Source organism: Equus quagga, chromosome 2 (assembly GCF_021613505.1).
Source record: "Equus quagga isolate Etosha38 chromosome 2, UCLA_HA_Equagga_1.0, whole genome shotgun sequence".
Taxonomy (NCBI): Eukaryota; Metazoa; Chordata; class Mammalia; order Perissodactyla; family Equidae; genus Equus; species Equus quagga.
This window is the reverse complement of record NC_060268.1, coordinates 116,245,833-116,273,686: the sequence shown is the minus strand read 5'-3', so window position 1 is coordinate 116,273,686 and position 27,854 is coordinate 116,245,833. Positions and strand designations below refer to the sequence as shown.

The 27,854-nt window shown below is 51.2% G+C and overlaps 1 protein-coding gene across 2 annotated transcripts; it reads right to left on the bottom strand.

Annotated features, from left to right (window-relative positions):
- Positions 1–27,854, bottom strand: TMEM72 (transmembrane protein 72). Of its 2 annotated transcripts, XM_046652122.1 has the most exons (6): positions 27,535–27,854; positions 11,495–11,561; positions 7,556–7,627; positions 5,792–5,931; positions 3,995–4,308; positions 1–3,874 (listed from the first exon to the last, which is right to left on the bottom strand). In XM_046652122.1, exons 1-6 carry the CDS (start codon positions 27,602–27,604, stop codon positions 3,830–3,832), a joined length of 708 nt encoding a protein of 235 aa, XP_046508078.1. In that variant the 5' UTR covers positions 27,605–27,854; the 3' UTR covers positions 1–3,829. The 2 variants fall into 2 exon arrangements, with proteins under 2 accessions (XP_046508078.1, XP_046508076.1); XM_046652120.1 differs by having other exon boundaries at positions 1–4,308.

Here is a 27,854-nt window from a genome sequence, read left to right as displayed (position 1 = left end):
AACCCACAGAATTGGAGAAAATATTTGAAAATCATATATCTAGTATCCAGACTATATAAAGAACTTTTGCAACTCAAAATAAAAAGACAAATAACCCACGCAAAAAAAAAAAAAAACAAGCAAAGCGTTCACATAGATATTTCTCAATGAAGATAGGTAAATGGTCAATAATTACACGAAAAGATGCTCAAAACTACTAGCCACTAGGGAAATGCATACCAAAACCATAATGGATGGAGGACTATAATAAAAAAGACAGACAATAGCAAATGTTGGCAAGAATGTGGAGAAATCAGAACCCTCATACACTATTGGTGGGAATGTAAAATGGTGCAGCTCCTTTGGAAAACAGTTTGGCAGTTTCTCAAGAAGTTAAACATTGAGTTACCATTTGACCTAGCAATTCTACCCCTAGGTATATAGCTAAGAGAAATGAATACATATGTCCACCCCAAAACTTGTACATGAATGTTCATAGCAGCATTATTCATAACAGACACAAAGTGGAAACAATTCAAATGTCCATCAACAAAAGAACAGATAAACACAAGTAGTATAACCATATATTGGAATACTATTCAGCCACAAAAAAGAATGAAATAAAGACACATGTTTCAAGGATGAACCTTGAAAAATTGTGCTAAGTGAACAAAGCAAGTCGTGACAGACCACATTTTATATGATTCCATTTATATGAAATGTATAGAAAAGGAAAATCTAAAAAGACAGAGAATAGACTAGCAGTTGCTTAGTGTGGGTGTGGGATGGAGTGGGGAGTGATTGCTAATGGGTTTTTTGGGGGGTTGATGAAAAATAATGTGAACTTTGATTGTGGTGAACTTGATTATGAATACACTAAAAACCGTTTAAATTGTTCAATTTTATATTTGAGCTATATCTCAATAAAGACATTTTAAAAACTAAAATAAAAAATCCCTTAGGATTGGTGGGAGAGAGATTGGACACCCTGGGTGACCTCCAGGGCATGGCTCCTCATGATTGAGGTCCACTACGGCTCTCTCTCTAAGCTGGAGGGTGGTGGCTGCACCCTTCCCACTGGAATCTGGAGTTGAGAAAGGAGCTCTTGGACCAACATTGGCTTTGCCCCACAGACAAGTCTTGGTAGCGTTTCCTCAGTGCTTCCTTGCTTTGGGGCGTCCTCACCATGAGACCCCCATGGTCATAGGAACATTCAGTCACAATGATGTGGGTGATTTGTAATCTGAAGAGCACTTTCCCCATCTCTCTTGGTTGAGGTCATTGTACCAGTCCTGAGAGAAGTGCTGTTATTCGCACTTACTAGGGGAACCTGAGACCAGAGAGGTGAAAGGGTTTGGCCAAGATCACTCAACGTGTTAGTGGCACGTTTAATGATTCGTCTTTCTACTTCCAATCGCTTTTTTCTACATCTGCAAAGTATCTGCTCTGCTTTCTGCTGAGAAAGGGAGGCGGGCCACAACGGGTCAGCCCTTCTGGCTTTTGTTTCTTGGCAAGAATGAGGGCTCTTACAGCTTCTTTGCAGGGACAGCAGTGGATAAGGATGCAGCTATAGAGTGTCTCGGGCTACGAATCAAGTGGAGACGCATGGTGTTCATCTGCTTAATGGGAGGTGCCTCTTTTTGCCTGGTCCACTGTCGGAGGTGAGGGTTCTGGTCTAGTCAATGATCTCATCCCAGTTGTTTTTGGGGTAAGGGGCAGCAATAAGAGTGTTTGAGGGCTTTCCTTTGCTAAGCTAGGTAAGATCGTAATTGTCTGAGCCTCTGACGCTGCATACATAACCAGCAGGTGCCCTGAACTTAGTTCAGGCACCAGGAAGCCCAGATGTCTCAGGATCACATGCACTTCATATCACCTGGAGCTCCCAATGCCCACCTCACCTCTAAGATGCATCCAAGACGATGCTCTAACAGTTGGGTTTACAGAAGTGTGTATTAAATGGGATCTGACAGCTTTGACGTTACACTTTTGGGTTTGCTTCTTGCGATCTGGTCATCCAACCAGCTCTGCTGGCTTGGGCTCTGAGAGCAGAGCCGCAGTGTCGGGTTCCCCAGAGGCCTGCCTCACCTGTGCCATGAGGGTGTCTGTGCCCATCACATTCCCCTCCCACTCATGACAGGTACAGGACCCCTGGCTCCTCCCCACTTGGGCTCCTGTGTGCAGGGGGCCTGCCTGGGCACCTGGCCCATAAGGAATTGGACGCGATCGGCGCCTACCCATACCCACTTTCTGTATTATTCACTCTCCCTCGACTGTGACTCTCAGATCCTGAAGTCCCTCCTTGGTGGCAGCTAAAGAAACAGTTCTATTGCTTCCACCATGGAGGGCTTATGGGAATGCATTCATTTGTCTTTTCTCACTTGGTTTCAGAGAACTACGTTATTTCAGGAAGAAGTCTGTTTATTTGGGACACCTGCTGCATTTAGCCACCAAACTGATACTAGCTTCGGGTTGGCTGTTATTTTCATACCTTTGCAAAATAACTGGTAGGGGATGTTGAAAAGTGTGCAAGACGAACGCACATTTCTTATCTAGACCTTAAATCATGTCTTTTCAGCCTTGCTCTACAGAACCCAGGGGTTTGCTCACACACACGAGCTGGGGAGCAACATAACTGTTTCTTCAGACTGCTCAGTAATTAAGATTGCCTATGAAAAATGATGGGTCTGATCTTCCGTGCAACAATCCTGTGGAACAAAGGACACTTTTTAGAAATAAAAACCATATTGTAAATTTTTTAGCTAAGAACTATATGATTCATATTTCTTTGTTCATTCTAGGTTAACTGTCACTTCCATAGCCCTGTGGGAGAAAGCTAGCCTGCCTGCCCATTTTCCTCCAATCCTCCCTCTTTTTCTCCTCTTCCCTCCCTCCCACTCATTTTGAACAAACATGTATTTATCACTCATTCTGCTACCAGGCACCAAAGTGTGGCAGAGCCACTTCTCTGTGCTGTGTGTCTCAGGGCACCGCCTCCATGGTTCCTGCACACAGCAGGCACTGTGTGCTGTGCCATGGCATTCACTGCTGAAGATTGTCATCGGCTTTCAGGATCTTTTAGTTTACATCATCTACTTGGAATCTTAGAAAAGTCCATGTGGTGGGGTTCAGGGAGCCCTCAGCAATGCTTCTGGAATGAGCATCACTCATTTGGCCCGGCTTTCCTGAAGTGAGCACAGAGCAGCATTGTTTCCCTGAGCGACTCTGTAACTCCTGCTGCTCAGCGCCAGCCCCAGAGCATGCAAAGAATGCAGCCTGCTGCTCGCTCACTGGGCGCTGCTCCACCCTGAGGGCTTCAGCTTTGCCTTTCCTCCCTATCCTGGGCAATCTCGCTTGGGGGTTGGGACTCCGCGCCACTGTTGACACCTGCCTTTGAGATGCTTAAGTTACCAACGCATCCCTTCAGAGCTGGAATGTTGCATCAGAGATGGGCTGGCCATGAGTCCTTGCTGAGTGCTGGACCCTGTGTCAGGAGCCAGAGGCCTGATGGCTCCTCCTGGGGGTGAGGCAGCCTTGTGTGAAATGGGAGTGATGGCCTCTTTTGGGGAAAGCACAAGGATTTCACCACTCTTTGTCCAGGAAGGAGGAAGCTGTACTGGCTTGAGGCAGCATGAGCTTCATTTGTGTCTCCCTGAAGGCCTCTGCAGGACCTGTCATGCTGCTCAATGGCCCAGAGGTCCAGCCGCCATGGGGATGTCTGGTCATTTCTTAAAGAGCTGACCTGTGAAGACCCTGAGCTCCCTGGAGGGCACTTGGATCTCAGGAAACTCCAGGCAGGATCATCAGTCTATGCAGACCCCTCTCTGAGCATCCCCCAGGCTTGAACTTGAGCTCAGAATAAGCCAGTGCCCGTGAGAGAAGGCAGGAAGAGTGGGGCCTGGGGTGGAGGGATGATGGGGGTGGTGTCAGAGGTGGTCTCCTCTGGCTCGCTGTCCCCATCATCCAGGCCTTCAGCAAGGGACGGGATGATTCTGACCACAGTGTCTTCAAAGTGTACCTGCTTTTTCTTGGCCAGCAAGTCAGCTGGCTCCAGAGTCAGCTCCGTCAGGGTGTCTGGGCGCTGGAAGGTGTTGGGCTTCTTGGTCCGCTTCAGGATGCTCTTCATGTGGATGAAGAGGGAGCCAGGCCCCTCCTTGAGGGCCCCGTGGAAGGTATAGGTTTGTTCGGTGTCCCCAGAGCCAGTGGTGCTCGTGGCACTGCTGGAGGGGTCTGTGTACTGCTCTGGGGAGGCCAGCACCTTGGGGGCAGCTTTGCTCTTCTTCCTCTTGCTCAGCAGGAAGTAGGCCAGACCAGTGATGATGAGCATGGAGCCTGGAAGAGATCTGGGAGGTCAGGATGCTGGACGTGTCCTGGAGAAAAGCCAGAGGCTGTCTAAGCCCACGGTTCCAAAGGGCCACTGCAGCATGCCTATGCGGCCACACTTAGGCCCCTGTGCTCCAGCCCTCACCCCTGACTTGTCCTCATACACCCACATCAGACTCAGGGGGCAGGCCTGACATCCAGCCAAGGGATATCAGTAGGGCTGGTGCCATGTTAGGGCCATCACCCTGACTGCTAGTGAGGGGACCCTGTGCCTGAGGCCCTTTTTCTGTTGACAGCCGACCCTGGTGCTGCCCGCCCAGCCTCCCATCTCCATGCTCAGCCTCCCTCTCGGGATGGCTTCTTGGGGCTGGAGCTGAAACTCCTCCCATGGGCCTGGACTCTGTTTTGGATATCGGGCCCTCCGTGCTAAACTGGGCTGCCTTCTGTTCCCAGAAGTAGAGAGGTCCCCCGTCACTTCAGCCTCCCAATAAACACAGAGGAAAGTGCAGTTTGGGTGGGGCTAGCATAGCACTGGTGCCCCTCCTGGCCCCTCACCCAGCCTCCAGGCCAGAGGCCCCTCGGTCCCAGGCTGAGACCTGCTGTTCTGCCTTGTCTGTCAGGATTCCACCCCGTCCAGAGGAAATGGGAAAGGTGGCTGTCCTGCCTGCCAGGACCCGAGCCTCCTGAGTGTCTCTCACTCTCCAAGGAGTGGGAGGTTGTGGCTGGCTCTGGCCTCGGCAGTGCTGAGTCCAGCTCAGGAGTCCACTGGAGGCCATGTAGAGTGGTCTTGAGAGGCTGTGACAGGCACGTTAAGAGAACCTGCGGGAAGGAATAGGTGGCTCTGCCTTTCCACCTCGTCTCCCTGGCGGCTGGTGGCCCCGGCATTGTAGACGAGTCACAAGGAGGGGCACAGTTTTACAGCTAGGGAGGAAAGAGGAAGAGGGCACTAGCAGAAAAGGCCAGGGACAAACACAGGAGGTGGGAGCACTGAGTCCTGGCTTCTGCGATCAGAAACCAGGCTGACCAGTAGGGTCTATGAGGTAGAGTGGGAGAAGACAATGAGGCTGTGAGGGTCTTTTGGGGTCCCATCTTGGCACGACTTCTGAACCAGACCGAGGAGTTTAGACCTGAATTGGTAGCTGCTGGGGAGACACAGAAGGGTTTGGGCAGAGAAGTGACCATCTTGTGCTCTCTGAAAGCTCCAACCACACACAGGCATCAGAGGAAAGGCCAGGTCCCTTTTGTGAGTGCAGCCTTTGGATACCTACATGAAGGATGCACTTCTCGGGACATCCTTGCCACTTAATCAGCATGGAGGACGTCTGACAGCTCCTCATCCCCACAACCTAGGCCAGAGAGGGCAGTGGGGCCGCCAGTGGAGGCCCTGCAGCCAGCATCACTGCAGGCCTCTGTAAGGGGCATTCAGCCCCTTCTGCTCAGAGCCCGTCTGCAGTGGGGGCTGCGTGCCTCTACTACCTCCCGGAGCTCCTACCTGGGATGGTCACATGCCAGACCAGAACAGGGTGGAGAAAGCAGGCCACGGACAGCAGTATGTAGGCCAGGAACTTCTGGAAGCAGCCCAGCCAGCAGGCCTTCTCCCTTGCTCTGTAGGCCAGGGACCCTGGCTGACACCTGGTGGGAGCGAGTTCAGGGTTAGCAGGAAGCAGGACGCAACCCGGGAAAGTCCCAGCAACACACAAGGCTGTTGGAGGCTGGAACAAGGTCCTGCTGTGGTCATGTTGTCTGCAGTGGCCTCTGGCTGAACCTCCCAGGGGCTGGAGTTCTCACTATGGGATCCACAGTTAGAGGTCTTGCCCATGCCCCTCCAGAGGATCCACAATTTATTTGAAAGGTTGCCCAGCCCTGCCTATCTGCTCAAGGAGGAAGGAAGGTTAATGCTCTCAGGATGCTGCAAAGGCAGTGGGAAGGAGAGTAGGGGACTCAGGGGCCTGCTTGGAAGCCCACAGTGGAATGGAGAAGGCGAGCAGCACAGGAGACACCTGGCTGGGATGGTTGTGTGGATTGTGTACTGCACAAGGGGCCCGGCCATGGGGGTGAGTGGGCTGGAATCCAGCTGCACCCTGCTCACGGAGCCTTGCCTAGGCATGGGATGGCATCAGCCCAAAGGGGCTTCTCTCTTAACTGGCACGCAGGGACCACACATGGGCCTGGCAGCAGCCTGATACCCAGCAGGTTTCCTCAGGGGGGCTGCCTTTCTCCAAGTTTCAAATGAGGAAAACGCTTGCCTTAGGTGCATCTTCTTATCCTCTGAACTGGTCTGGAGCTGGGCCCTGTACAGCTGCATCCTGCCCAGGCTAACTTTGGGAAGTGATTGGGGCTGGCAGAAGGTGTGTTGGCCTAGAGCAAGGCTCGCCTCCCACACCCAGCTGCCATGGCTCTTTGGTGCCCTCTGGTGGTCATTATTTTGTGACCAGATCCTGGCTGGGCGTGGAGAGGTCCAGGGCAGGTAAAACACCCAGGGGTCCTCCATCCCCTGATGCTGGAGAAGTTGCAAGCACCCCTTGTCAGTGGAATTCAGCAGAAAGGGGGGATGCATGCTGCCTCAGAGCTGGTAACCTTGGGAAGCAGCTGGTTGTCTTGCAAGGTAGCAGGACGGCTGGGTTTGAGACTTGGCTCTTAAACTGACCACCTAGAGACCCAACTGTCTAGGTCCTGAGAGCCGTGGTCCAGAGACAGCCCTTGGCCACGCTGATGACAGCTTCCACGAACTGGGCACTGCTGGACAGCAGGTATGGGCCTCCGTGGCCACATGGCTTCCCAAGATCCTGCAAGGTCTGTGCTCCTGTTCCGGCAATCAGGCGTGGAGGCTTGTGACCCCTGGCTTGTCCCTGGGTCCTGGCAGGAGGCAGAGCCAGTTCTCAAACTCAGCTCTGCTCACTCCATGCCGAGCCTTCTGCAGGGTTCTCACCCTGCAATGGACGGCTCAGACGGTAAGGTGCAGAGACTGGCTCTTCCTGGAGGTCAGAGATGGACTCTGCAGGGGGATTCTGGGTGGGAGCAGGCCCTGAATGAATGTGTTAGTCCACTCCCCTGTCAGGATCAGGGAAAAGGGGATGATTGAGCTCTTCAGGCCTGAGCCCATGGCCAGGCCAGGGCTCACTACACTGTGGGGAGGGAACCTGTCCATGGCTGCTTCGAGAATAAATATCGCCTAGGCTGTGTTCTTACAGCTGGAGGTGTCTGGGGGTGTCTAGGGCTGGGGAGTAGTGGAGGGGCGACTCTGGAAGCTACTTACTGGAAGCAGATGGCCAGCAGCTGAGCCACAAAGTAGGCCCCTTCGCACACGGAGATGGCAGCTCCTATCGACCTGTGGTGGAGACAGAAGAGTGAGGCTGGGCACCCTCTGATTCCCCCTTTGCTTTCCTACAGGCTGTCATCACACAGCACCTGGCCCTCCTGGGCACCTACAGCTGACCAACTGGCCAGGAACTTCTTGACCTAATCCTGTCACCCAGCCAACATCTACCAGGAGTGGCCTCGATGCCAGGGCCTGTGCTGGGCCCAGGGCCCAGAGACAAGTGAGGAAGGAGCCGCAGGCCAGCAGGGGAGACCACCTTGACCCCAGCATCCTGTGTGGACACTGACAGGCATGTCCTTCTACCTACTGTCACCAGGATGGACACCCACTGCTTGACTGTGCAAGCCTTAAATTTGGATCCATTCCTGACCCCTTTCCCTCTTTCTCTTCTGCAATCATCCAGTCACCAGGAGTGGTCCTTTGCGTTCCTCAAATAGCCTTAGAATCGCGCCCATTCTCTCTGGCCTCACCTGTATCGTCTGAGTTTGGGCACTGCCCACTGAGCCCCTTGTGCCAGCTTCCCCCTTTTGGTCTCGCTGACTCCCTGGCGCTTACCTCCCTGCCTCCTGCTCCTCTGCTTTCTCACTGCCAGGCTGCCCTGATGGCTCCTTCTGACACCTGGATCTGACCACATTCCTCTCAGTGCAGAACGATTCAGAGGCTCCTCAGGCTCCAAGTGTGGTCCAGGGACCCTCCAACAGAATCTTCTGGGGAATATGTAAAACCATAGATTCCTGGGCCAGCCCCAGACTTTATATATCAGTCTTTGAGGTGGAACTTACATTTTTATTGGAGGGTCTCACTGTCCTATAGAACTGAAATTTCTTAGCATTCCTTTTAAAGCCCTATATGAACTTTCATATTCCTCTAACTACACAGGAAGCTATCAGGTGCCACAGGGCCTTTGAACAGTCTAGTCCCTCTTAGAAGGACTCTGCTTCCTCCTCTTGTCTATCTGGTCACCTCTTGCTTCTCTATATTGTATTGTGTGGCTATAGCCACCAGTCTGAACTCCCTGTTGGAGCTCCCTCTCTAATTCTGCCACACAGTCCAGGCTACTGGGAAAGGTCTACTGTGAAGTGCTCCATGGACATGCATTGGAGCGAACAAGTGAGAGGAGATGCTACCTTGCAGGGGAAAGTGGGTCAGGGCCAGGGTTCCTCAGGGCCCTGGGCCTTGCCCCTGCTATTGATCAGTTGACTTCTCCATGCCTCAGTTTCCTCATCTGTAAACTGAGAGTAATTATAGTGCTTCAACAATGAAATTGTTATAAGGACTAAATGAGTTAATATTTGTAAAGCCCTTCGGATGTCCTTGGCACACAGAGCTTATTATGTAAATGTTAGTTATCATCAATTCTCTCTCTCTCTCTGTGACCATTTAGTGCTTAATCTCCATTTTCTCCCGCTTTCTTTATGCCTCCTAGGGTCTCCCCAACTCCTACTGCTCAGCTTTTAAATGGAAATAGCTAATATTTATGTAAGGATGACTATGCGCCAAACATGTTCTAAGGGCTTTACAAATATCAATTCATTTAGTCCTTGTAACAATTTCATTGTTGAAGCACTATAATTACCCTCAGTTTAAAGATGAGGAAACTGAGGCACAGAGAGGTCAAGTCCCTTGCTATGGTCACACAGCCAATCAGTATGACGGGCAAGATTCGAACCCAGCACTCAGACTCCAAAGCCTGTGTGCCTAACAAGTACACCAAAGCACGTGCTTCGCAAAACAAGTAGCATTGCCTTTTCCTACATCCTGGGACAGAGGGAAACTGAGCCTTGGGGAATAAAGTGACTTATTCAGACTTGCCATCTGGTGCTTCAGAGGCTGTGCCTTTTGAGTCCAGGGAAGCCTGGTCACTCAGGCAGGGCAGGAATCCAAGCCAAGAGCCCTGCCATGGCAGCAAAACCCTACACTCCAACATCTCTGCCCAGGGCTCCACGTGGGCCACATGGGTCCTTCGGCCACCATTGGTGGGTGAGGAAGGCAGTGAGGGCCTCACGGAAGGAGGAAGACAGGAGAGGAAGCACGTGTGGAGAGGAGAAGTGGAAAAAAACGAGGAGACAGCCAGTGACAGCTCAGTTCCTACTGATGCTTGCTCTCAGCCACAACCCCTTCTGGGTCCTGGGGACACAGAGAGGGAGTGATGTCCTACGGGGGATCTGTTACCCTTGGTGACCGCTCAGAGATGAGGGAACACACTTAGGAGTCCGCGATCTGCAGGGGAGACCGCACGTGTGTGCAGGCGCAGGGGCAGCGGGTGCCACAAAGAGCAGGGTACGGGTGGAGAACGTAGACTAGTTCACAGTGAGGGGCAGGGGCACCTGAGGCTGGAAGTGACAGTTCCTAGGACTGGACCACAGAGTGACCAGATGGGCAGTGTGTCCCCTCAAGACAGGTAAAGAGCAGTCAGGAAGAGGCAGTGTCCTGGGGAGAAAGCGGTCTGCATGAGCCAGCCTCGGCCCTGACCTGTTACAGTTGGATCATAACCTCTACCTCTTTCCCAAAGTGATGTTTGTGGGTGAAATGGGCAACCATGGGGAGAAGGGAAGATGGTGCACGCGGCCAAGAACAGGCTCAGTAAGACGTGGAGGGAATTCCGAGTGAGGAGAAGTCACTTCCAGCCAGCGGGCTCCAGGCTCGGGGCAGGCTTCCCAGGGCAGAAAGCCAGGGAGAATGTAGGGCTTTAGGAATGCTGAAGTGGGTGGAAAGGGCCCCGGGGGTGCTCAATGGGATGAGCAATGGCTTAGAAGTGAGGTGATGCTGGTGAGTTTGAGAAAGAGTCAGAAGCTCCCGGGATATAAATTGGGTGGCAAGAAATAAGGTGGAGGACAGAAGATAGAAAGCGAGTGTGGACTGGAGGCTGTGGCAGCTCTTGAAGGTTGTCAGAGTGACCTGTGTGTCTAGGTGGCTAATTTTGTGGCGGTGTGGAAATGGCCTGGAAGGGTAGAACATGATTGGGAGATGGTGGATGCGATTCATCCAGCAAACCAAAGAGCCTGCCCTGAGACAGGAGGGCTCCTTAGGATGCAGACCAGGCCACCGTGATGAGGGTGGATGTGGAGGGTGGAGGATGGAAAGCACAGGCTCCCAATGTCCTTCAAATGTGGCTGCTGAGAAACTGGGCGGTCAGAGCCAGCAGGGACCCCAGGCTCTCCTCCCCCTCTGGGACACAGTCATCTCCTTCCTGCCAGGGAGTGTTTGCAGAGACAGCTGGCAGAGAGGAAAGGACAGAGGTTGGGAAACTAAGTGGACCTGGGCCTGAGTCTGTGCCCTAATGCTCATGAGCTTGGTGATGTGGGCTGAGCTGCTTACTCCCTGAGTTTTCTCATCTGCAAAACTAGGACAATATGCACTCCTATGGTGCTGTCAGAGTTAAAGGACATAATGTAAATAAAACATTTAACTGTGCTCAGCATGTAGAAGGGCTCATATGTATAGTCCTTTGAGCTGATTCCCCTCTCTTTAAAACAAGAGCTCGTTAATGTTTGCTGAATAAAGAAAAGACTCAAGATGGATGGGTGGATAGACGGCTGGGTGTGTGGATGGATAGATGGATGGATGAGTGGATGGGTGGATGGGTGGGTAGATGGATGGGTGGATAAGTGGGTGGATGGATAGATGGACGGATGGATGGGTGGATGGGTGGGTGAGTGGATGGAAGGATAATTGGTTGATACGTGGTATGGTCTGACCAAAGCCCTGCCCAAACCGGGGAATATCTTGGAAGCCCCCTTGACTCCTTCCATCTCTGGGATAGGGTAGAGTTAGCACAGGAAAGGGAGGGCTGCTCTAGGTTAGTCTGATCAGATAGACTAAAGTGAACTTGAGGAGAACATGCAGGCAGGGAGGGGCACATGCACACATACTCACAGTAGATAGAAAGCCAGGCTTTTGAATTGCCCCTGGATGAAGGTCTCAGTGCCCACGCCGATCAACACTATGGGGGGAAGAGGAGAGAGGAGAGTAGGCCCAGGTGATTTGTGCCACAGCACTGACCGGTGGAAGGCTCCTGGGCCATGCATTGACCCTTCTTCCTGGAGATGGGGAGCCAGGGTAGGCTCTTCTCTACGTGCACAGGGAGCTGTGTCTGGGAAGATACAAGACAGCAAGGAGCCTTCTGGACTGGTCTCTGGAAACCAGGAGGATTTCAGGTAGAAGCCCAGATGTCTTTTAGTCCAGCCTCGCCAGAGCACCAATGCTGGCCTTTCTTTCCCCAGATTGGTCATGCACCCAGAGACAGCCCACATTGATGGGCCACCAACGCCCCTGCTTCACAGCTGTCTTGCACATGTCATGGCTTCAAGGGCCCTCACCTCCTGGATGCCCCCACCAGAGTATGCTGTATGTCTGGGTTCAGTGCTTGGCTGTGGGACCTGCCCCACCCTCCTTCCCTTGCCTGGATCTCTGTTCTTACTGTTTCTGTGACCTCATTTTCACTTGCTGTTTTGGCAGCTGCATCACACACTCTTGGCTCATGGCTTTGGACCCAGAGCTGGCTAAGCCCCTGGGGTTTTGCTCTGACATGAGATGCTACTCAGCCTCGTCTCTCCTGCTCTTTCTTGGCAGTGGTCTATGCTCAAAAACCTCACCTTCCATTTGTCCAGAGTGAATTTTATCTTGGCCTCACCATTCCAGACTTCCTGGCTCCCAGTCATCTACTTAGGGAGATTCCCTCCCTCTTCTGGTTTTACTCAACCAGCCGTGGCTCTGACCCCAACCACTCACTGATGGAACATTCTAGACAGCACTGAGGTGCCCAAGATCTTCCTCCAGGACCATGTCGGCCCACTAATCAGACTTCTTTCTGGCCTTAGTTGATTATACCCCATGCACCCTGCATTTCTCTCTCTGGACTCTGATGACACACCCAGATATTTGCTGAATTGCGGCTTCACCTTGTCTCACTCCCAGAAAGTCAAAGATGGCAGGGCTGAGCTGTGGTACTGGCTGCCCATGTGTGTCCTTTGTCTCTGCCGCTCAGGGGGCTGCTTCCCTGGGCCCAGTGCCTCCTATCTTCCCTGACAGACACGCTGTGTAAGCTTCCATCCTCGGGCATCCCTAGCCCTTTGTCCACTGCAGAAATGCTGCCTCCTGAAACACGGGACAGAGCCCCTCACTGAGGCTACCAATATCTCCACCCACTTCTAGGGGGCATTGTGGGAGTACTTCATGGAGAAGGGGACAGAGAACTTCCATCTAGGAAGGGAAGGGGGATCTGGCTGTGTTTTCTTTGTGATGGAGGGTTGCAGTGCTCCCCTGTGTTTCAGGTCCAGAGCGGAGGACGACACAGTGCCTCCACCCTCTCCAGCTGCTAGCTGCTCGCTGGCTCCTCCCAGGTGAGGGGCCGGGGATGGTAGTCAGCCACACACCCCTCTGCAGGCTCAGCATAACTTGCAAAGCTTAAGAGTTTATATGCAATGGTCACACACAGGTCCTGGCTCCTCATAGCAGCCTTGTGACACAGGGGAGCTCTATTGTCTCCATTTTACTGGGAGGAAAAAGAGGCTCAGTGACCTTGTGTAGTTCTCTCAAGGACACATGCCAGAAAGTAAGGGACTGACAGACTAAACTTGAGACTTCTGGCTCCAGGTTGTGGGCATTTTCCTGGTTTCTACTGTCTGCCAGTGTGTGTGTATGTGTGTGTGTGTGTGTGTGCGCGCGCGCGCGCGAGTTGTGCAAGCAAATGTCTATTTATTTAGTTTTCACATTTAGGTTTCACTGTGTATCCTGTCCTGTTCTCAGCACTTAGCCTTTATTAACCTATTTAAGCATCACAACAGTCCAAGGTGAAAGTCATATGTTATGCTCATTTTACAGAAGAGGAAATTGAGGCACAGAGAATGTAAGCAAAACAAACGAAAAAACAACCATGGGTGCCTGGGTCAGATCCTGCATTTCAGTCTCACGTTTGCCAGTTGATAGCTGACTCACGCAGTCTCTCTGATCCTCAGTTTCCTCATTATGCCTCCTGCACATAATGGTTATGAGGATTCAATAAGCCAACTGATAGCAAGAACATCAAAGTCCATGAAATCACTTGTTAATTTTTGGTGCAAGGATCCAGCCTGGGGAAGGGTCTTTCCACCGAAGTGGGGACGGGCCCTCAGCTCAAGGCTGATGCTTATTACTGTGCACTTCCCTGGCGAGCAGGGGGCTACATTCACGTCCCTGGTCTCTGTGGATCTGCATGGTCTTGTGGTGGACGACCAGCAGGTGGCAGGAAAGGGTCTTGGGAACTCAGCCCCTTTCTCTGACCTGACATACGGAGAGCTATTTTGATGCCTTTTGACTGAAACAAAGGGTCAGTAGTCAAAAGGGCATGCAAGGAATGCTCTAGAGGTAGCACTGGTTTGCAGTTAAAAAACAAATCAAACTAACAACAGAGGAAAGAGAGAGCTGGGGTGGAATCCCAGTTCTGTGTGTTATTATTGGAGTGATAGTGAGAAAGTACTGAACGCCTCTGAGTTGGGTCTTCCCATCTGTGGAACGGGAAGTGTTATTGCTTGGATTGGAGAAAATAAAGAGTCTGAAATGCGTGGCTCTGCCTGGTAGATATCATGTGGCCAGTATGCATGAGCTCCTTCCTCCCCCTGCCTCTGGCATTTCCTGCCTGAGTTAGCTTTCCCAGCCTCCATCTATCCTATTTGCACTAAGGAGTTACCCTCCCAAAAGTTCTCAACCAACCATTGCCCTGCTGGATTCTGCAAGCCTGGGGATGGAGGGATGCCCTTTGGCTGGAGGAGGAGAGCAGAGGGATGGAGTCAGGAGTGTGGGTCCTCAGGCCAGGAGATTCATAAAGGGATCCAGTGGGATTCTCATGGGAGGCCTAAGGCCTTTTGACACTGGGGCCAAGGGGTCACCACTTTCTGCTTGATCCTTTTAGTTCTGGGGCTCACATTCTAGGAGGCAGACCATGTGAGGTTGAGACAATGCTGACAACATGAAGTCCTTCCTTCTGTCCCTCATGTCTGTCTTTTGGCCTGTGACTTCGACCCACGGGCCTGCTTCTGCCTGGGAGCTGCCCGCCCATGCTCCTTGGTGTCTCCTGGCAGCTCTTCCTAGACTATGCTTCCATCTCATCTTCTGTGGTTTCCTCTTGGGGAGATTTGGGATCAGGCCCAACACTGGGCTCGAGTCAGGCATCGGGCTCATCTCTGGGGCATGCTTGGTCCAGGAGGAGTGATATGTATTGAGAAATGTACAGCGACTCAGGCTGTAAGAGAGGCTCGTGGAAGTGCTCTGGGGCCAGAAGAGGGAAGGGCCATTCATGGGGACTATCAGGAAAGACTTTATGAAGAGGTTTCAACCAAGGGGGACTGGAAGTGGCAGGAAATGGACAAGTGCAAATGGAGGGGTGTGGCACTGCAGGAAGACCCCCTCCTCCCCACCACAGCAGCAAGGAGCAGAGGCACAGAAGGGGGCAATGGGCCGTACATGTGGACCGAGGCTGGACTGTGGGTCTTTAAATATCAGACTGCACAGGTTGGGCGGGGGGACTTGAGTGTTTTGGAGCAGCTGAGTGACATGTTCATATTGGCATTTCAGCCGATGGGGTCAGGGGCTTTTCTGATATTTGGCCGAGACTGCCCGTCAGATGTGAGGCGGTGGCAAGGGACAGGGCCGTGTTCTGGGTGTTTGGCCTCTTGCTCTCCTAGGACACTGGTAGCTGCTAGTTACTTTGGTGGCTTGGCTTGAAGCAAAGTTCTGATTGTGGCTTCTCATGGTGTGGCCAGGTGACCCTGTTCACTTGCCTGCAGGGCAGTGTGCTTGGCATAGGGGCCTGGTTCTGTCTGGGGGCCCCGTCAAGGAGGCTTCCCAGGCACAGAGAAGGGCATGCCCTGCTGTGGCAGCTGGTCTTTTGGCTTTTTTGGGCAGTGGAAGGCAGAGGCGTGGCATGGTTACGGGTGACCAGAAGGTATCTGGGTTTGGAAGTTCCCTGGGAGTGCCAGCCCCACTGCCTCTCAAGGAGGTCCTACTATGGTGTGGGGATGCATCTCATTTAATCGGCACAACATCCCCTGAGGAGGGGGTTGTCAACCCCACGCTAGGTATGGAGAGATCCAAACAAGTTTCCTAGAGGTGCAGCACCTTGCCCAAGGCATGCTGATAGACAAGGGCAGAGGGAGCCAGGAGCAGCTTGATTCCCACTGCTCCCCAGGCCCCGGGCAGGGGTCGAGGAAGGACTCTGGGAGAGCAGTGCAGTGGGGGAGGACATTTCCTGCGGGCCTTCAAGAGCATAGGGGGTTGCCACATGGATGAGACTTACGTTGTTATGGTCAGTGGACCACTGTGTCCCCCAGGCCCAGCTGTGAATGGATTTTTGTAATGTCCGCATCAGAATGAGGCAGGAAACTACCCCTTTACTACTTTAATGACTAGCCTGGTGCCCAAGTTGTGGGTCAGTGTGGTGACTGCCCATTGGTCCCTCACCCCAGGTATCTGGCATGAGCGCCTCAGCCTGGGCAGAGCTCTCTTCTGAGTGTCAGAAGCAGTTGCAGCCTGAATCTTCCCACCCAGGGCAGTTCCATCCAGCAACCCAAGAGTTACCCTAGTCAGTCAGGGCCCAAAGTTCCCAGTGGTCAGCCTGCACCCCCATTCATGGCATGTCCTCTGTGACAGGTCTGGTAAAGCACAGTGGTGCAAAGGAAATGTGCATTGGAGCCCAGGCAGATGGTCCCAGACCCAGGAAACAGAGAGATGTTGAGGTTGGGAACAGGCACAGCACTCTGGGAACAGGACTGTGCAGACTCCATTCTGCCTGGGAACCCAGGACAGCTCCGCAAAGAGGGAAGGCAAGGTGATGCCAGGAGGATGGAGCAGTGTGAGCGAAAGTCTGGAACTGCCACAGCTGTTCCACGTACCAATAATGGACAGGACCTTGTCTCTGGGTGCTTCTCTGTGCAGCTCCCAGGGCTGGGCAAGGCCACAGGGCCACACTAGGGCAGTGACAGTTGGCTTCCTAGGCCCACACCCTCAAGTCCTTCTACACTTTGCGACTTCCTCCCATCCCACCAAGAGAGCCAGGCCCACTGAGAAAGCTGTGCCCTATGGTCCTAGGAAAATCCCTCCCTCCACAGTCCGAGTGCAGCCAGGTTGCCTGGGGACCAGCTCTGCTGCTGCAAGGACTTACTCTAGTCCCTAACACCTATCTTGCCAAAGGTCTCCCAGGCTCTCAAGGTCGTGCTAGTTGCCATCTCTAGGTGAGTGAGCCAGGAATTGTCTTGTGAAGATGTTCCTGCAGATCCCTGGGGTGGCAACACTCCCAGTGAACTTGTGAGGTGATTGTAGGGCTCTGTGGCAGAAAATGGAGATTGAGCCCCATGTGCTTTAGACTGTTAGGTGAGAGACAGAGTCACACAGAGTGTGACCCTAGTCACAGCAATGCAATTTGGTGTTTCTTTATTGCAGCATGTGTTAGATTGAAGCTGGCCACAAATTCTTTTCAATTCTTCTCATTGAGAGAGGGAGTCTAATTTGTTTTCTCTTGAATGTGGGCTGTCCTCAGGACTCACTTCTCCAATAGAATGATGTAGACGTAATGTTTGAGGACTTGCATGGCTAATTCACAAAGAGCATCCACCCAGCCCTCTTAAAATGCTTGTTCTGGGGGAAGCCACCCACTGTGTAAGAAGTCTGATGCTCCTGAGATTGCCATGTATGAGGAAGCCCAAGCTTATTATGTAGAGAGATTCCTAGAGAAAGAGAAAGAGAGAGAGAGGTTCAGCCCCCTCAGCCAGGCAAAGGACAGGTGAGTGAAGAAGTTATCTTGGACATCCTGGCCCCAGAAGGTACCAAGTGGAGAAGAACTGATGAACCAAGCCAAAAGTCAGAATCAAAGCTGCAGACATATGGCTCTCGAGCCATTCCAGCCACCCCACCTGAGACCATCATCACGGAGCAGAGAAGAGCCGGCTCCACTGCCCCCTGCCTGGATTCATGAGCCACAACATTTTGAGCATAATAAAGTGGTTGCAATCTTAGCCAGTAGGTTTTGGAGTGGTTTTATTATGCACCCACAGATAATTAGAAAAGTGGTTTGTCCTATCCTCTAACTACCTGAGATTTTTGGCTGAGAAGTCCTTGTCCTGGTGTGGTCTATATTCTGACTCTTGCAGCAGTGGGCATCCTTCAAGGCCCCATGGGCCTGTGGCGTGTCTCACTGGGTCCTCAGCTTGGTTGTCAGAAAGCCAACTCCCAGGCTCCTGCAGCTCCTCTCCCCCTCCCCAAGTGTGAGCAGCCTTGGAGATGGAGTCTGCTAGGAGTAGGAGTGGTATCTGGGGACTTCTTTTGCGCCATAAAATCCTACTGGTGATTTTATATCTTAGGATTTCACGGAGGATCTGTGAGCCCTGCCTCATCCAAAGCAGGTCTCTCCTATGGCTTCATGTTGCAAAGATTCCCAGTGGAAAAAGCGAGGAAAACAGAAATTGAGATCCCCCTCCTGCAGGAGAATTCTGTGAACTGTATCCAACATTCACACCAGGCAGCCACATTGGCCGGTGCATGGAAGCCCCTCGCCTGTGTGCTGCATGAGCTGGGCCGGGAACAAGCTATCTTTGGAAGGCACCATAGTTCCACGTGACATAGATATAAGACTCATGTTTTGACTGAGCGCCTGGAGTTTCCTAAATTTTTTCAGGGAACCAGTCTCCGGAACTGGGCATTTCAGAAGCCAGGAAGCGTGGCCTTAAATTGGAAGGTGGGGCGTTGTGTGGAGAACGAGATTGGTGTGAGAATGGGTTTGGCCATCCTGTCTCCTGACTGTCTCCTCAAGACTGCATAGGTGGCCACCTGCTCTCTCAAAGGCCTCCCACCAACCCTGTGGATGAGGACGGGTGTAGTCACTGCTGTGTGGAATTGGACTGAGGAACTCTGCCAGGTTTCCAAATTTAGGCAGGTGGTCTGTAAAACACAGAAGTTAGGGCATCCAACAAAGCCAGGACTAGGAGGGGCGGGCAAGGCCCCTGGGCACAAAATTTAAAGAGGTGCTCACTAGAAATTTAAGGAAGCATTCGCTCCCAGGGCTGTGCAGCAGCAGCGATGGCCCTTGTGTGACCCTGAGAGTGGTGCCTCTAGCCCTGATGTCCAGAGATGTACATGACCCAGGGTTGAGGGCTTCTAGCTCCTCCGGAACTTGGCCTGCACTTGTGGTCCTCTTTCCTCCTCAGGTGGCAGCCTGGCTGGCATCTCTGAAACTCTGCCTTCACAGGGCTCTAGTTCAGTGCAAAATGGGCAACGTGCATCAGCAATTCACCCCAGCAAATGACCCTAAGCTGAGCATGGGGACAGAGGAACTGTCAGTTTGACAATGGAAACAGAGGGATAAATGCCATTCATGTCCCCAGAATCAGGACTTCATTGTAACAAATTCAGTACAAGAAAGAATTGCCCCCAAGAGCAGCCTTGACCCCAGCTGCATTGTTCTTCACGCTGCCAGTGGGAGGGGTGCTGTGGCAGAACCACTCTGTTAAGTGGCCTGTTAACTCCTTCCATCCTTCCCCAATATCTGTCCCTCAGGATCCTGTTACCCCTTGTCCCAGCCCAACAGAACCACGTTACAAGCCCACCTCACTGCAGTACCCCCACCCATCCGTCTCTCTTCCCCACACGGTCTCCAGGGAGGTATCTTGCATGGTGCCAGTTAGAGCCAGCTCTTCTTCCTCAAGCATCTGTGGACAAGCCTGGTCTCCTCATCTTGTCCCCTTCCTTCTAGTCTCTGTCCCTCCTGTCTGGGCTGAGTCCCCTTCCTTCTAGTCTCTGTCCCTCCTGTCTGGGCTGAGTCTAACCCAAGTACAGTATTTTCTTCTTCCAGAGGCCAGGGCTTTCTTCCGAGGTGCCTTCCTAAGCTGTTTATTGTAGATCAGGCTTAACGGGGATCAGAGATTCTGGACCAAGAGCCTGTCGTTCAGGCCTGGGCCAGGCAGCTACCTTCAGAGCATCTTTCAGGGCATCCTGAAGCTCTGGTCTCAGAGCATGGATGGATGAAATCTCTGAGGGTGCTGTGCTGTAGCAAAGAGAACATGAGGCTTGATCAGAAAAGCCAAGTCCTGGCTCCTCAAGCAAATCATAACTCTCTTGTCTGCTTCCTCTTCTGTAAAATGAGAATAATAGAAATTTGCATAACTCACTATAAGCCTTCAGTCTTAGGAAATTATAAAGTATTGAGCAAATGTAGTTGATGGGTAATGGAATTATTAGGAGAGGCCGGTTGTTCCCATCAGTACTCTCAAGGGGGTGGTGAGGGTTTATTCTCATCCTTTCCTTCCATTAATACACATTTTTATGTGGCTAAAGAGCTCTTCTCCATGCGCTGATGTTGCTCATTGATTTTTCTGTCTTGGGTTTCTTCTACAGGCCCCACTATAGGTCCCAAGCCCCAGCCACCTCAACATCTCCTGTATAACATCCTCTGTGCAATCTGCTAGGGACCTGAAGGGCTCAGGGCCAGTGTGCTCCTGAGGATGGGGCCTGTCTATGGTGCTGACCACTGAGGGGCCATCCCCACCCCAACAGCTTCCATCCTTGTGTTCATTTTGCCTCAGGACGAACCTCATGGTTGGCTGTAGGTTGTCCATTCTGACTCCATCGCTGGGTTGAATCTTGACACCTCGCTTACATTCAGTGCAGGGCCCGGGTGGCAACATAGGACACTTCACAGAGGCCACCCTAAGTGGCTTTTCATGCCAGGCTGTGATTTTGGCCCTGGATGCCTGGGGAGCCCGATGAGAATGTCATATTCACTGCTGCTGAGGGCAGCCTCACAGCTCACCATGTTGTATTTATCACTCCTCTTCATCCTCAAGTATGGTGCATCTCCTACTGGTCTTAGGGTCTGTAAGGAAATCTTAGGTAAGGACATACTGGCTGATGACAAATGGGGATAGTTTACATTCTGAAGGGGTCACAGCTGGTTGTAGAGATGAAAGCTAGATTTGCAACATTTCTAAGAACATGAAGATGTTGGAACCATCTTCTCGCTAAGAATCCACTGAGACAATAAGGTTGTAGCTGCAGGCTTCTTAACTCAGGAGAAGTTGTGGCAGATTCTAAGCATGGCAGGGAGGTTTACCTGTGCATTGAGAGCCATTCAGCTGACACCTATGAGCCAGGATTCAGAGACACTGTGAGAAAAGGCCAAGATTTCATAGAAGAAGATTCTAGATACTCAGACGTGATTTTAGAGTATAGCATGGCAGTCAGTACACTTCAACACCTCTCACAAGCCTGTTTGGGCAGAATTTCCTGAAGGCGAGAGCATCCACTCATTCTCTACTAGATTCTCTAAATATGAGTCATAGAATAAAACTCCCCAGCCAAGAGGCCTATTTTGTTTGACCTTGTAGGGTCCCTATGGTAGATTACAATGATGCCCCCAAATGTTCCCCACTCAGTATCCGTGCCTTCGTTATGTGACTTTGCAGTCCCTCATGCTGAAGAGAAGTCTGTTTCCCCATCCTGTGAATCTGGGCCCAGTAATGTGACCTGCTTTAGGCAACAAGATATTATCAGGCACTATGCAAACAGATATGCAATGGGCTCATGAACTGGGCCTGCCCTCTTGTGCCCCTGCCATTATCATGAGCACGTGCCCGGGCCAGCCTGCTGGAGCATGAGGGATGCAGAGAGCTGAGTGGCCCTTATCATCCCAGTCAAGGCCCGTCTTGACAGACCAATGGCCATCTGAGCTCTTGCTCAGGTAGCATACCCAGCCAATGTCAGGAGGACTTCCTGGCCTACTCACCCAGATGTGTGAACAGCAAAAACTTACTGCTGGATGCCACTAAGGTTTTGCAGCTGTTATACAGCATGACTTGGCAATAGAGAGCTGACACATCTACTTTTAAAAAGAGCTTTATTGAGGTATAATTGACATCCAACAAATTGCCCATATGTAAAGTGCGCAATTTGCTAAGTATCGACATATGTACCCACCCAGGAAACCATCACTACAATCAAGATAATGAACATATTTATCACCTCAAAAGTTTCCTCGTACCCTTGTAATCCTACCCTCCTACCTTTTCATCCACCCCCAGGCAACCACTGATCTGCTTTCTGTCACTAGAGATTAGTCCACACTTTCTAGAAGTTGATACAAATAGAATCATACAGCGTGTACATTTTTTTTTGCTATCTACTTTCATTCAGTGTACTTATTTTGAGATTCATCCATGTTGCAGCACGTACAGATAGTTCATGTCTTTCTATTGATGAGGAGTGTGGATGTGCCTCAGTTAGTTTATCACTCATATGTTGATGGGCACTTGGGTTGTTTCTAGTTTTGGTCATTACAAATAAAGATGCTATGAACATTCATGTATAATCTTTATATGGCCATAGGCTTCTTTTCTCTTGGGTAAATACCTAGGAGTGGAACAGCAGGACCATATGGTAAGTGTGTGTTTAATTTTTTAAGAAACTGCCAAACCATTTCCAAAGTAAGTATACTATTTTATATCTTCATCAGTTGTGTATGAGTTCCACGTCTTTGCCAACACTCCAATGTGTGGTATGGTGAGTCTTTTTAATTTCAGCCATTCTAATGGGTGTGCAGTAGAATCTCACTGTGGTTTAATTTGCATTTCCCTAAGGACGATTGATGTGGAACATCTCTTGTGTTTTTCTGCCATCATATCTCTTTGTTGACTTGTTTTTCATTCTTTTAACGTATTTTGAAGAGGGAAATTTTTAATTTTGATGGTGTGCAGTTTAGCAATTTGTTCTTCTATGTGTTGAACTTTTGGTATTGTATCTAAGAAATCTCTGTCTAACACATTACTAAAGTTTTATACTATTGTCTAGAAGTTTTATAGTTTTAGCTTTTACATTCAGGTCTAGAATCCATTTTGAGTCACTATTTTTTTGTATATGGTACAAAGTATAGATAAAGTTTATTTTTTGGTAAATGGATATTTAATTGTTCAGTACGATTTGTATAAAAAGTTATCCTTTCTACACTAAATTCTCTTTGTACTTTTGTCAAAACCCTGTTGTTCATGTATGTCCAGGTCTATTTATGGACTCTTCTGTTCCATTAGTCTCTTTGTCTTTCTTTGTGTTAATACTGTACTGTCGATTTCTGTAGCTTTATAATAAGTCTTAAAATCAGTGTTAATCTTCTAATTTTTCTCTTTGTTTACAAAGTTATTTTGGTTAAATTAGGACCTTTGTCCTTAGACGGCAGGAAGTGGTCATGGGGATATACATTTAAGATGGGTGGAAATTAGCATGGAGGGCCAAAGATGACTGCCTCAGAAGCATTAGTTTGTTTTTATTTTGAAGGCTTTGATGGGGCTAAGGTCAAATTATGCATTTACTGTGCTCTTTAAAAAATAATGAGAACATCTGGGTTTAAATGCTTCTTTTCTCTTAGGCTACATTAATAAGCCAGTCTCCATTTTGAATGGAGTGTGGCAAGGAATGAGGCTGTTGGGAGTGGGGCTCTGTCTTTTCTGTAGAGAAGAGGTTAATGGGTCAAAAGCCTCGATCAAACAAAACCCCTAAGTGATCCCAGGTTGATCCAATGTAGTTGATTTGTGAGAAAGAGTACGTTAGCCTGATAAGCAAGCCTTGCTCAAAACGACCTTGTCTCAGTCCCAGGGCATTTCCTTGTTGGCTGTATAGTGCCCTTCTCTTTGGAGGTTTGTGCTGACAGCCCCCAGACATCCCACTGCATCCCTGCCCTGTGAATGGGCAGACTAGAGATCCAGCACCAGTCCTCCTGTCTCCTGGCTGTGTGACCTCTGCCAGGTTACCTAAACATTCTGAGCCTCAGTTTCCTCATTCATAAAATGGGACTAAGCTCTGCATTTGGCCCTCAAAGACACTGGGTGTCTCTGGGGGGGCTTCAGCAAGATAATGATTTTATAGCATGTTGTCAGTAGTGAACCTCTGGACCCATAAATGGAAGGTCCTACTGTGATAGTTCCCTCTGGAAATGTGTGCAGATTTGTCTGTCCCCACATGAGGTCCAGGACTGGGTTTGGCTAGATGGTCGTGGTAGTGCCAGTCAAATTATGCATAGCAATCATTCAGAGACAGAGAATGAGCATCTGGATCAAACAGCAGTGTCTTTAGATTTAGGAAGTGTTTGGTCATCCTTACTATGCTTCAATGTAACTATGCCCATTCTCACCAGGACCCTACCTGCCTGAGCCTGTGCATGGGCAGAACTGACTGATAGCGGGGCCACTAGGGTAGACTGATGGAATGACCTCAATTAGACCTCTTTGGTACACTCTGCGTGTTTTGCGTCCTACATCCTGGGGTCACCAAGACATGCCCTTCAGCCTGGTTAAGGTGGAGAGCACGTTGATTAAGAGTAGGGCCTCAGGAGTCGACTGTCATCGGTCAGAATCTTGCCTCTTTTCTTCCTAGTTGTGAGATGTTGAGCAAAGTGCTTCACCCCCAGGCCTCAGTTTCCCTTGCTTACAATGGTGAGGAGGGTGAGCATGATGGTGCTTCAAAGGGTAGTTATGAGGACGAAATGAAATACTGCATTTAAAACAGGTAGCACAGAGCTTGACTCACAGTAAATGCTCAAATAAGAATGTTCGTTATCCAGCTATTGACCCCAGAGCAGAGGCTGGGAGAGTGAAGAAGAGCCCTTGAGTGTTGGCAGTGAGAAGCCTCAAGCTTGGGCCCCTTTGCTCTGAGGAGAGTTGGGAGGCCTCACCAAAGGGCCCAGAGACATTTCCTCTTTTGGGGAGGCCCATGCCCTTCCGTGTGCAAGGACATAGCTGTGAGGAGACGGCTTTCCCTCCAGCACTCGGGGCCTGGGGAAGCGAGGCTCCCCTCTTCCCTTCACACCCCTACCTGAGTCTGGAGGGCCTTTAAGGTGCATCATCTATCCCAACACAGGGGCCTATTCCCATTCTCCTGCCCACAGGCTTGGGGCAGGGGCTGATGAGTGGTGAGGAAGTCCCTGGAGATCCACCCTCAGGGATAGAGAGGATGCTGAAGTTTAAAGGGAAGCCAATCCTGCCTTCTAAGAACAGGGATGGGACCAAGCCTGTCAGACAGGTCCTTTTCTTATTTTATAGAGAAGCACCCTGGGCCTCTGTGCTCCCATCTCAGTTAAAACCCATTTTCCCAGCCCCCGTCTTCTGAAAGTTAGTTGGTAGTGAGAACAAATCACAGGGGTGAGCCTCCCCTGGGGCCTGAGCCTCTAACTCAGGATATCATGGCCCTGCCTTCAGGTGGACACAGTGAGAAGCTGCTTTGAGAGATGGACAGGTAGGTGTCAAGGAGAGGCAGGGTGCTCATGACCTTTGTGTGGTCCCCCAGTTGTGCCTGCTTCTTTGGGTGGCTCCTTGGGCCACATCTCAGTAACAGAGGCACTCAGAGGTCACACATGCAGGTGTGCTTGCATGCGCGCGCATGCACAAACACACACACACACACACACACACACACACACACACACACACTGCCTTCCTGGGCCAGGGAGGTAATGCAAATGAGTGAAGTTAGCCAAGAGTAAGACAAATGGGGCAGAGTGGGTCTGTAATAGCCTGGAAACCTTATGATTTGTTCTAAGGGAGAGAATTTTCTAATTTTAGAAATACTTCCACTGGGTGCAGTCTTCCCATGCCCTGTCAATCCTGTTTTGGCTTTGGTGGTGGCAATGCCCTGTCTGTGCCAACTCATGGTGTGGGATGGAATGTGGGGGTGGGGCAACAATGGCCCTTGGGATCACTGGATATCCTAATGAAACTTCATCCAAAGGGGCTGGGTGGAGAGGAAGAGATGAACTCAGCCACCCAGCATCTGCACAGGGCATGCTGCAGCCATAGCCACTGGGCCCTGCCGTCCTGGTGGAGTCCCCCAGAGCCTTGTGCCTATGAAACCTCTGACAGCCCCAGATCCTGTCTGCAGAGGGGAAGGGGGTCTAGGGAGGAGGCCGCTGGGTCGGGAGCCACCTGGTCCTTGCAGGTGAAGCTTCAGGCAACCTTGGATCACATGGTTTTCCTAGCTTCTGGAGAACACAAACTCCTTCCCATAGGGGGACCAGGGGCCCCCTTAGGCCTCCTGGGGTTTCTGCAAAGTGATAGCCTCTGTCTCAAGTCTTATTTCCTCTCTAGCAGCAACGCCCCCATGAATGAGGCCTGGACTTCTCAACAGAGATTTCAACAAAAAAGAGGCTTAAAGGAATAAGGAATTTGCAAATCTTACATGCTGGAAACAGGCCAGGAGTTCAGTGACGCTGCAGGAAACTTGAGATTTTCCTAAGAGCACCAAAGCCCCTCTCTCTAGCTTCCTGCTTGCCCCCAGCACTCTAGAAAGCTCAAATAAGATTATTGGAAAGCCTGGCCATTAGAAGGCAACTCATGGTCTATTTTTAGCCTGGATCCTGTATCAAAACCAAGTGACAAGCATATCCTTAGCATTAACAGCAGCCCTTTGCTCAGAGATAAGGGCTGTGGTTAAGAGTAGTATGCATGTGCATGTACGTGTGTGTGTGTGTGTGTGTGTGTATCTGTGGCTGCAGACCCTTCCACTGGCTGAGACTTTTAAACTGTCTTTTGCTAATCTATCAGAAGGATGGACACATCTTTAGAAAGCTTCCCAAGAGGAATAGGCCTCAGCTTTGGGCAGAATGTGGCAGAGGGAAGCATCCCTGTGCTGACAGCTAGAAGGGGTACATTTTACATATTTGGAAACCAAGGCCTAGAGGACGGCAGAGTGGACTCAAGACAACAATGTCAGATCAGGACTTGAACCCCACACATGAAAACCCTATTTAATGTTACCTTCCCCTCCCCAGGACGGATGGTTGGGGGTCTTGGTGGTCATTCCCTTTCATGTAGGTGACAAGGTGGTTCTCAGGGAACCGGCTACCCCCAGCGCATTTACTCAAGGCCCTCAGCAGAGCGATTCCAGACCCTTCCTGCTGTTTTCTGGGGAGAGCTTCCTACCCTGGGAAGCAGGGAGCTCTTTAGCCAGAGTCCTGGCCTTTTCAAAAGTCAAGGGACACAGGCTCCAAGCTGGCTGTCCCTCTGACCTGCAGCGTGACCTTGGAGAAGGTCACTGCCCCTGTTGAGCTCAGGTGCTCCGTCTCATCATGTGAGGGGTGGGATTAGACCTCCAGCAGCCCTTCCCGTGTTCACTCAGGGCCTCGATGGCAGAAGAGCCCACTAGCCCAGCACCCTGGGAATGACACAGGCCCCAACTGGGCTCTGAACTATGTCACGGGGGCTTCTCTCAAGAGATCTATGTCCTCAGTTCCACCTAGCTATGCTCAGTTTGTGCATCCTTGATCCTCCAAAACACCCGGCCAGTATGTCCAGTTATCTCCACTTACAGATCAGAAAGTGGCATCCCAGAGGGGCCAGGTGGCTCTCCCAAGGTCACACATCAGCAAGTGACAGGGCTAGGACTGGAACCAGCACTGTTCAAGTCTGAGCTGGGGGACATTTCCCACTTTCCAAGACCCATGCATAAAACTTGTGGAATTCTATCCCCAGGAAATGGGGCTGTGGTTTGAGTAAAACAAGAGGGGCTCCGTTGACCATTTTCATAACTATACAGTGAGACATCCAATTCTCACATTTGCCTGGCACTTTACAACTTCAGCCCCCACCTCCACCTCACAACAGTCCTTGAGGAGGTAGAGCAGACCCCCTCAATTCATGTCACACATGAGGATGCGGAGGGCTCCCCAGGTCACAGGTGGTGGGTGGCCAAGGAGAGATTCATCACCGGGCCCCCTTGCCCCAGCCCCAGGCTCACCCAGGTACACTGCTGCTGCCCTGCAGAGCAGTGCTTCTTGAGGGACTGAGAAGGAAAGCGAGGGGCAGATGTTGACAGATGTGCCCACCTGTCCCTGGCTGGCTTGCTCCCACCCCTTGGGTAGCCCTGTATGCTGTGCCCAGTGTGCAGGGGATTACAGCCAGGAGGTGGGGTCTTACCAGCAGCAGTGGCGATGCCTAGGAGCCGGCAGGTGTATTCCAGCCCGGTCCAGAACACCTGCAGTTTCATGGTGCCCGGGTCAAGGAGAGGGTCCCAGCAGGGTGGGCAGTAGAGGCTCTGGCCCGAGATGCTCCTGGAAGCCTATGTGCAGGGGGAGGCTGTGGCTGCCAGCTCCAGGCCCCCGTGCCTGGGGGCCCTGCCTTCCCAAACAGTCCGGGCCACCACAGCCTGGCCGAGGTGTGAATAGGGCTCACCTTCCTTGCTTGGGCGACCGTGCCCTTGCCAGGCGCTCAGCTTAATCATTACCTTGGAAGAATTC